The sequence below is a fragment of the Mercurialis annua genome, linkage group LG4, assembly GCF_937616625.2.
Source record: "Mercurialis annua linkage group LG4, ddMerAnnu1.2, whole genome shotgun sequence".
NCBI classification, from domain to species: domain Eukaryota; kingdom Viridiplantae; phylum Streptophyta; class Magnoliopsida; order Malpighiales; family Euphorbiaceae; genus Mercurialis; species Mercurialis annua.
Genome location: NC_065573.1, coordinates 21,519,400 through 21,530,431, shown reverse-complemented (window position 1 = coordinate 21,530,431; position 11,032 = coordinate 21,519,400). Strand labels below are relative to the sequence as shown.

At 33.2% G+C, this 11,032-nt stretch overlaps 1 protein-coding gene across 1 annotated transcript; it reads right to left on the bottom strand.

Moving 5' to 3' along the window:
• Positions 1 to 1,820: 1,820 nt before the first annotated feature.
• On the bottom strand, positions 1,821 to 3,195 carry LOC126678437 (stemmadenine O-acetyltransferase-like). Its single transcript, XM_050373333.1, has one exon. It carries the CDS (start codon positions 3,174 to 3,176, stop codon positions 1,821 to 1,823), a length of 1,356 nt encoding a protein of 451 aa, XP_050229290.1. The 5' UTR covers positions 3,177 to 3,195.
• Between the last annotated feature and the right edge of the window lie 7,837 nt (positions 3,196 to 11,032).

Genomic DNA, 11,032 nt, shown 5'->3' with positions numbered 1-11,032 from the left:
AAAAAAATTATTGTTAGCGGAGCGGAGTTTGGGGTCGCTCGCCCAAGCTTATAGTAAGACTGGTCTATTTTAGAAAGGGTTTGAGAAAATGTGGAGTCAACACCTAACTCAGATACCTTTTATACCGAACGGATAACCTCACTCGCTTATAGGTGAGATTATCCTACGTCGGATCAAAAGATTGGATTTGTGGATAATTTACCGAAACTCTCGTACTTGACTTATCAGTTATGTTTGCTTTTACTAGTTGTATTTGTTTTATATGTGATCTCAACATTTAAATCATGAGGAGGGATTGGTTGAAGTGGAAAATTTCACATTGGTTGTGTGTGTGAATGGACATTTGTTTAATTATTGATTGGACATCTCCACTTAACACCAATTGGTTTTAAGATGGAATCTAACATGGTATTAGAGTCTTTTCCATTCACACAATTTGAATTTGTCCGCCCACGTGAGTTGCGCGTGAGGGGTGATTGGTTGCTCGGCCCGAACACGTTATGCGTGAGGAGGAGTGTTGAAGTGGGAAATCTCACATTGGTTGTGCGTGTGAGTGGACATGTGTTTAAATATTTATTGGACATCTCCACTTAACACCAATTGGTTTTAAGATGGAATCTAACATGGTATCAGAGCCTTGTCCATTTACACAATTTGAATTTGGCCCAGCCCACGTGAGATGCGTGTGAGGGGGGATTTTGTTACTCGGCCCGGACACGCTACGTGTGAGGGGGAGTGTTGAATTGGGAAATCCCACATTGGTTGTTGTGTCTGAATGGACTTGTGTTTATATATTAATTAGGCACCTCCACTTAAAACTAGTTGGTTTTAAGATGAAATTTAACATGTGCCACTTAAAGCATAATGTGTTTTAAGAAAAAATGGTGAGTTGTCTCAACGCACTCCAATATCGCAAGGCTATATAAGAGGAGATGTGAGCATATCTGCAAGGTTAGAATCCTTGATTTCAGTTTTAGAATCAAAGCAAATACTCTTCGTTCATACTCTTAGAAAACACTTGTAGAAGTTTATTGAGAGTATATTTCAAGGAATTCAATTGAAAAAAATTCTTGAAAGAGTTCAAATAGAGTATACTTGAAGAAGTTTGGGTGAAAACGTTATTTGAAGGAGTTCAAGTACATTATTTGCATATAGTTGCACGTTCATCAATCACATAAAGAAATAACATGGCAAAGTTTTTCAAAAATCCTAGCAAGAAGTTTATCAAGCGAGAGTTAAGTTTTGGGTCTATCGAAAGTGGAACTTGAGTTGATCACTTTAGTGGCAAGGATTCAATCGAAATTATATTCGTGTAAACGAATTAGAGGTCGCCATACTTTCAGACTTTGAAAATAAAATTGGAGAATCGCCGTTGGTGTTTTTTCTTTCTTCTTTTTAGATGCTTGTTGTAATATACGATAATCTGACGTGTTGTTGTTGATGTGAACAACACCCAGATGGTATAATTTTGATTTTTTATTGAAACATACTTTTTGGAGCCGCATCTCCGCATTACCAGTAGGATCATATTGTTCGATTTTAAAATCAAATCAGGGAAATAAAATTCCGAATAAGTAAATAAGTGGGGACACTTTGGATAATTTGCTCTAAAAGAAACCTACAATTTAATTATTATTAAAAAATTCAAGACCTAATTTAAAAAAAAAAAATTTCTCAACATTTAATCAATATTGCCTTGATAAACAAAAAACATGATTTATTGATATATAACTTAGTGATTTATCAATTATTTGATGTATTGTACTAAACAAGGCTGAACTATAAGAGCAAATTCATATAAATAAATTGTAAGAGCTAATTTAATGAAATATGGGAGTTGGATTAAGGTAAGCATATTTTAGAAGCTCTTCGTCTTTTTCTATTTCAACTATGGTTCTTTCATCTGAAATAACCCATGCTTCTATCCCATCATTTCTTGTTCTTGCATCCATCAGAACTACAAGATTGAAGAATGGAGATTTAAAATTTCCATAAGAACCACCACAAGTTGTCCAAACAGGCTTTCCCCATCCAAAATCAACCTCGTAAAGACCGAAACCGCACCAACTAGTGAACATAACATAGTCCACACCGCTACAAAATAACGGGCTCGTAAATGCATCTTTCATCTCTTTAATCTTCTTGAAGAAATTTAAGGATCCTTCTTCACCTTGTATGTTCTTCACATAACCGCTATTGATCTTCGCAATTGCTTCTTTCAATTCAAACACTAAGCTACTTAGCTGTGTTTCGCCGAATAATATCGTGTCTGCTAAGCATGCTATGTTCCCCATTGAACACTCCGGGATTGTTGGAGATGTTTTACGTCGAATATTAACAACATGATTAATTGCTAGTGGATTATAATTATTATTATTACCATATTTAGACTTGAAAGCAGCCATTAATCTCTCAGAAACAAGCGCAGACACAACTTCAACACGAGTAGGATTTTTCACACCGGAGCTTGTTACTTTCTCTTGAAGATTAGCAATAGCGGATCCATTAAAAACAAATCGTACTGCATTCATTTTCTCAACTCTGATAAATGAACTCACTAAAGCCATAATAGTCACATCTTTCGGAACATCCTTATATTTTGGAAAAATAGATTGGCTATCAAAACTTGGGATCATCATCTTCTTATCAGTTTCGTTAGAAGCCATGGCTCCCCAAACTTTTAGAAATGCAGATAAAGCACAACCATCCATGACCGAGTGTAGAACATTAATTCCGATGGTGAAGCCACCGCAACCAAAGGTTGTTTCTTGAATCATTGTAACATAAGAACCTGAAGTTGGTATATGAAATAGAGATTTAATTGGTAACAATTCATGGATTTTTGTGATCATATTAGGGTGTTTGAGAAATTCTAATAGAGAAACACTTGCCCTAGCCTCTGAATATAAAACCCCTTCATCATTACATTCGATCGACATATCATCTCGAATTTTCCCTGCAAGTGGATAAAATTTTGTTAAGGTTTGAGACAATGATTGTTTTAGGAGTAATGTTTTATTGGAAGCACCTGGGTTGGAATAGTAAAGGATCATAGGAGAATAAATAAAAGGCGCTAATTGATCTAATAGAGAACGGTCATGGATTTTTAGGTGAAAGGGTGTTGGTGAAGAGGGTTTAATGCAATTATTGTATATTATTTCAACTTCCATTGTCATCAATGGCTTTTATACTTCTTTCTATTTGTTTGTATTTTATTTCTTAGTTAAAGGTGAAGGAGCTTCTTCAGTGCAGTATTTATATCCATTAACAAGCAATTTCACTTCACATTAAATGGCAAACAAGCAAGTATAAAATATTATGAGGTCAACTACGTATTGCTTCATGTGTTTTATTTTTTTCATTTGTCATTATCAATTTATTTATCCAACTTCCAAATATTTATTTGTATTGTACATTCATGAACCTCCCTAATGTAATCTATTAGATCAATCAGTAAGACTTTAAATGTTTGGTATGTGATTCGTAATATAACATTTCAATGATATTATAATTTTTAATTAATAATTAATATATATAATACTTTTCAATCCTAATAGAATTATCTATACTTTGCATTTTTTTAAAAACATAATTTAAGTTTTAATTTTTATAAATTTATTTTTATACTACAATACATGCGGTGACAGATTCACATGGTAAAGGAAGGAGTCAATGGACCCTATCTTTTTTTATTAAAAAACAAATTACCTACTTTTATATAAAAATTATTATTTTTAAATAAAATATATTTAATATTCTTTTATTTAAAATAGTCCATAAAATAACAAAATTTAGGACCATTTCCACCAGGCAAGAACCAGAAAAAATTTATCTTGTAGCAATCGACCACTTCACCAAGTGGGTGGAGATAGAAGCAGTCTCGACAATAACAGAAGGCAGAATATAATATATTTCATCAAGATAGAAGTAATATGAAGATTCAGTATACCGCACAAGCTGGTTACTAACAATGGCAAACAGTTCGATCATCAATGATTCAGAAATTTCTGCTCAGATCTTATAATAAATCTAAAATTTACATTAGCGGTGCATCCTCAAACTAATGAAATGACTGAAGTAACTAACCAAACCCTATGTAATACTCTAGATTTTTAAGGTATAAAAGTTATGACACGTGTTTTAATTTGCGATATTTAAAGTCAATAAGGACTAATATAAGTTGAGATATTAACGATATAAATCGAAACGGGTCTAATTTACTTATCATGAAATAATAATTTAATTAAAAAAATTATTATTCGTAGAACGGGTGTAAGCGGGATTAAAGAAAATATAAGGAATTAATATATTATATCTAATCTCTCAATTTCAACTATTGAAAATTAAAAGAGAATTTCTTTATTCTATATTTTATTCCGAAATGCTTTGAATAAGGAAAAGGAGCTTATTCAATCCAATTTTTATATCCATTAACAAGCAATTTCACTTCACATTAAATGGCAGACAAGCATGCATAAAATATTATGAGGTCAACTACGTATTGCTTCATGTGTTTTATTTTTTTTATTTGTCATTATCAATTTATTTATCCACTTCAAAATATGTATTTGTATTCTATATTCATGAACCTCCCTAATGTAATCTATTAGATCAATCAGTAAGACTTTAAATGTTTGGTATGTGATTTGTAGTATGACATCTCAATGATATTATAATTTTTAATTAATAATTAAAATACATAATATTTAATTACAATTCTAATAGAATTATCTACTTTTTTTTTTTTAAAAAAAGACATAATTTAAGTTTTAATGTTTATTAATTTATTTCTATTTTACTACAATACATGCGGTGACGGATCTACATGGTAGAGGGTGGGGTCCATGAATCCTACCTTTTTATTAACAAATAACTTACTTAGTTTTATATGAAAATTATTATTTTTAAATCAAACAATATTAAAAATTATAATAAGTTTTTTTATTTAAAATAGTCCATAAAATAAAAAAATTGTGACCATTTTCAATAGGATAGAACCAGAAAAAACTCCTCATACTAGCAATCGACCACTTCACCAAATAGGTCGAGATAGAAGCATTCTCGAAAATAATAGAAATAAAAATGTAATATTTCTTCAAGACATAAGTAATATAAAGATTCGGTATACCGCACACGCAGGTTATTAACAATGGGAAACAATTTGATTATGAATGATTCAGAAAGTTATGCTCAGATCTTATAACGAATCTACAATTTGCATTAGTGAGGCATCCTCAAACTAATGGAATGACTGAAGTAACTAACCAAACCCAGTGTAATATCCCATATTTTCAAGGTATAAAAGTTATGCAACATGTTTTAATTTGCGATATTTAAAATCAAGGAGGTCTAATATAAGTTAAAATATTAACGATATAAATTTAAGCGGGTCTACTTTATTTATCGCGAAATAATAATTTAATTGGAAATTATTATTCGTTAGAATGAATGTACGCGGGATTAAAGAAAACCTAAGATGTTGATATGTCAATATGCATCTCTAAAAGGAGAGCTAAAAGTTACGAATAAAATCCTAAAAATTGGAATGTAGAAATACGAAATTTTAGACGTAAAAATTTAAGAATATAGAAGATAATGATTAGAGACACATGGCGTGTAGATAATGAGACACGTGGCTATGCATGCGCGGCGACACATGAGGATACATGCACGGCAACAAGTGACAATGCATGCGCACCGACACATGGCGATGGATGCACGATGACACGCGGCGGCGCACGCATAGCGACACATGGAGATGCATGCACGGCAATACGTAGCGATGCATATGTCTATTTATATGGTGAACGTTTATAGTACGTTTTTCTTCTCTTATCGATATATTTTCTGAAAAGCGGTTTTGATACGTCGTGCTTGTTTGGTTGATATCTTTCTACTCCAAAATCAGAATTCGACGTTTTTTATGTCAAATCGAAGCAAAAAATCGGCAAAACGGATCAAATCCACGACTTACATTTGAGACCAAAATAACATGTTTGGTTCGTCGTGCTCCGGCCAATTTTCTTGTTGTTCTCTTCTAATCTCGGAAATCGTTTGGTTAAAGTTTCTGTAATTTGGAGGATTAAATTCTAAAGAATCTTATATTAGATTCAACGGGTCATCCAGCTATCGAGATAGGAGCTAAAAGAGTTTGACGGTTTTTATATACATAGTTGATTGGATATAACGGTGTCTATGAGTTTATAATTTACTTTTATGTATTTTATGGTTTTGTTGATATGTTTATTATTTAAGTATGATATATGATTTAACGATTTAAAGAAACGAGCTACCTATTGGGCGTCAATAGGACTATGTAATCACTAGTGTTGTTATGAGTCTTAGGTGTCGATATTTTGGTCATGTTTCGATCTGAGCTCTTTATGATTATGTTTGTGAAAATGGAAAATAGGATTATGTATGATAGATACGAGGTTAACTCGGTAAAATTATCTCGAGACCTGTATCCATTGAGTTAACTTAGTGGAATTATCTCAGGACTTATAACTTGGGATTAAGCGGTAGCGGTTAACTCGATGGAATTATATTGGGATTGTAACACATGATTAATTTGATTTGATATGATATGAATGTGATACTAGTATATGATTTGTGTTTTGTATTATGAGTTTAAGATTAGGGATTCGATAGGATCTAATGTTTGGCTTATTTTGATAAATCTTTTATGTTTATTCGATTTATTTTGTATAATACCATTAGTAAATGTAAACTCATACAACGTTAGCTGACCACACCCCCCCTCCCCCCAACACACACACACACACACATAGTGTTTCCCCTTTCAGGTTTGGTTTGATATGAAGTTGTCGAGCTTCCATCTCTTATTCTGGAAGTCTCATCTTATGTATACACAAAAAGCTTTTGTTTCAATCTAGAGCTTTAATAGTGGATCGTAGTAGACCCAGTTTGTATTAAACGATTGTATATATTTTAAATTTGATTTAATATTATATTTGAATAATAATTTTTATGTTATGTTCTTTTTACATGAGATTCTGAAGTGTTCGCATATTATATGATATATGTTTGATGTTTGAAAGTAAAAAGTGTATAGTGGTTTAGGCTTGCTACGGGTTTCAGAGCTATCACTCACATTCCCTAGCGCGGGTCACAACTCATGGATTTGGGTCGTGACACTCTAGTACAAGGGATAAAAATAAGATTCGATAAAGTTAAAGGAAATTGGGTAGATGAAATATACAGTGTCCTATGGGCCTACAGAACTATGCCAAGGAAAGGAACTAGAGAAACACCTTTTACGACACAGAGGTTGCAATTCCAGTAGAAATTGAATTGTCGACATTGAGAGAAAATTACTTAAAGAAACATCCAATGAAGCAAAAATAAGGCTCTGCCTTGATTTGCTCGAAGAAAGAACAAATCAAGCACGAATAAGAGTTGAAGCTTGCAAACAACAAGCCACTCGATATCACAACAGAAAAGTAAAACCAAGAAAATTTGAAATGGGCAATCTAGTTCTAAGGAATGCCAAAATTGGAAAAGGAAACAGCAGAGTTAAGAAACTCTAGCCGAACTGTGAAGAACCCTACATAATTGAATAAACAACCGGAAAGGGACATGCAAACTAATAAAATGGAATGATCAGATACTGGAACATCGAACATTTAAGAAAACATTATCAATAAATGTCGACGTTTCTGAGATAAACTTTATACTCATTTACATTAGTTTGTACACATTTTTATTAATAAAAAAAATTATTTGCTACATGAAAAAAAGAATCGCCAGAACTCTAATAAATAAATTTACCAAATTCCAAATGAATAGGCTCATTAAAGCCAATCAAATAGACTCGTTGGATTCCAAATAAAGAAGCACAACGAAGTTATGAAATTAAAACAATTAAGCAAAATCTAAATTAATTTCAAATTTGCAAGTTTGAACTAACCTCAAAATGTTTTGGAGTTTAGATTAACTCTAAAAAATTAATACTAGGGTTTAGATTAACTTTGACAAGCAAAAAGAATAAATCAAGATTTTAGATTAAACTTTGAAAATAAAACAAGAGAAACCAAGATGAAAAGAAAATATTTTTATTGAATTCAAAATAAAATTATACAGTCTAAAAAGACCGATCTACAAAATTAAAATACAAAAATTATGAAGTATTTTTCATTTTAACACTACTTGGAAACAGCTTAATCGCGACGGATTTTAGCGACGGATTTTAAATCCGTCGCTAAAATGAAATTACCGACGGATTTAGCGACGAAATTTATATCCGTCGCTAAATCCTAATAAAGTGTTTTGGGTTCAGCTGAGTAACACCAAAAAGGTCCACATCGGAGTTTTTCTCTCGCAACTTCGCCCCAATGGCAAGACGATACTCCAAAATCAACTACGAATAAAGAGCTTTAAGTAAATCTCTCTTGGAAGAAACCAAGGAAGATGAAGCCTTCATGGAATCAATCTCCTCCGAAAGAGTTCGACGCGAGCCTCCAAAGTTAAAACTTGTCTCTCCCATTTGAAGTTAGAAGACTTCAGGTGTGAAATAAGAGCCTCACTCACTAAATGAATTCTGGAGATTCGCCTTGTCAGACTCCAAAGTAGCAAGAAGATCCTTCAGCTATGTAACTCACTAACTGCAGTTTATTATCCCTTGTCCGGAACTAAGATCACCAGAATCGACTGACGATAAAAAATAAAACGACTATAAGAAGAAAACAAACCGAGAGGCTGTTGATATTGGCGACGTGGACTAAGTCGTCACCATATTGCTAATCAATAGCCTAGATGTCCTCCGTTATGGCTAAGTTCTCCATAAAAATATTGAGAACATTGTAAATAGAAAGTTTGGGCGAATCCTGCCTCTCGAACCACTTAGCTAAGTAAGGCATCTCCGTTGAAGGAGTAGAAGAACTTTTATAGGACGTCTTCCCTTTTTTCCGTCTCTTCGGCGATTCTTCGTCGCCGTAGTAAATAGGAGAAAAAATAGAATTTGTTTCTTCGTCTTTTCAAAATAAAAAAAAAAGAAGAAATTCACTGTGACACGTTTACTAAAAAAAATCATTTTTGTTACCGCGAGATATATTGGCAGCTGCGGATCATTTGATTGGAATGAAATTTGGAATGGGTACACCTATATGTGCAAATAAAAATCGGGCAAATCCTTACTTGGAGTAGAGCAAAAACCTAAAAGAATTAAAGTCTGCTACGTCCTCAAGAGAAAAACGAACTAAGTTGGAACTTGGGCCAAAGACAGGAAACCCGTTTTGACGGGATTTTAGATCCTCCTCCAAAACTTTTGAAGAAAAGAAGACTTTAGTATCTTCCCGAACAGTAACATCAGCAACCCGATCAATAGGCACCAAAGGAAGAACGTACGATTCGCCCGTAGGCATGTCTACGTCAAAATCATTAAGAAGATTGTCAAGAGGAGTATTCATGTTATAAATAAAAGATAAAATAAATAAAATTAGAAAAATACCTCCATTATCAACACGAAGACCCACCTAAGGCGAAACCTAACGGCTGAGAAACGTTTCTGCCAAAACAGAAAACTTAGGCTTATTCCCTTTACACTCCGACAATAAAGTAGAGGCCAAACCAGATTCTTCTCGAATCAAATAGGAAGAAAAAAGAGAAACTTTGGAGGGGGGAAAACCTTTGGATATAGTAGAAAAATATTTATGTTGAACGAGAAAAAATTTAGGTGTCCAGTTCTTCAAAGAACTAGGGTGAGTAAATAAAAAACGACCAGGCGTGCCGCCCGCATAAATGAACTCTTCGTATTTACGACGCAAAAAAACATAAAAATTATTAAAGAGGTTCAACGAAGGAACTCCACAAACCCTGCGAGATTCCATGAACGAAATAAGAACCCGAACAACATTAGGATGAAACTGTCCAGGCAAAATACCCAGATTGAGGCAAATTTCAATGATGAAATGTTCCAAAGGAAGTCTTAGGTCAGCCATAAAATGTTCCTCGAAGATAACAGCTATAGACGGCGAATTAGGATTATGATTCGCCCAAAAGCTATTACCAAGTTTTTGAAGCTCATATGCTTCGGAAAATTCATATTCAATAGAAATTTCTAAGAATCTACTGGATGAAAGACATTTTTAAATTTACGGGGGATAATAAGAAAGGAGTAAAATTTAGATTGAATAATATAATGTTTTGGTGAATGTTTTGTTGTTTGTTTTTTTATTATGTACTTATATTTTACTTGGGGAGTATGGCCTCCATCTGTGTCGCACACACATTTTTTATAATAATATTTCTTCTCCCACCATTATTTATGATTGCTTGTTTATTTATTTTTCCTTCTTCTTTTCCAGTTTGGCTTTTGCCTTGTGCCTTTATTTCATTTGGCCGCTACTTTTTGAGATATGTACGTCTCCTTCGCTTGGTCGTTACTTTACAAGATATGTTCCTCCTTTTGTCTGGCTGTTATGAGATATGTATCTCTTTTGTTTGCCAGTTGCATTATAAGATATTTGTCTCTTTTGTTTGATTGTTGCCTTATAAGATATGTATCTCTCTTTATTGCTTGTTTGAGTAGGTTTGATTGCGACCCCCGTCTATTGTTGGTCTTTCGTTGTGTTTGTGCCAATTTATTTCATGAAACTTTGATTGTATTTAAATGGCATGTGAAATATTAATACAAAAATAAAGGCTATTATCATCATCTATTTGGCATTCGGTCTTTGGTCCTTTCCTCGTCATGAGCCGCTCATTCTTCTGCTTCTTTCATGGTTATTGTGTAGCACCTTGACGCGACTTCCTGATCTCCTTTAACGCTGATGGTCTCTCCTGCAGTCGGTATTTTCATCACTAGGTAGCGGATGCTCGTGACTGCTCCCGAATCGTACAGGATCGGTATAACAAAGTCCTGAAATGTCATACAATACTAAAAATCGCTCCCTAATAGAAATAGAAAGGAAAGATGAAAATTTAAAGAAACAATGATAAATTCAATATATTTCATTACAATTTTTCAAAAAGTACCATTACCAAATAACAACAACAAATTAAGAAAAGTTCA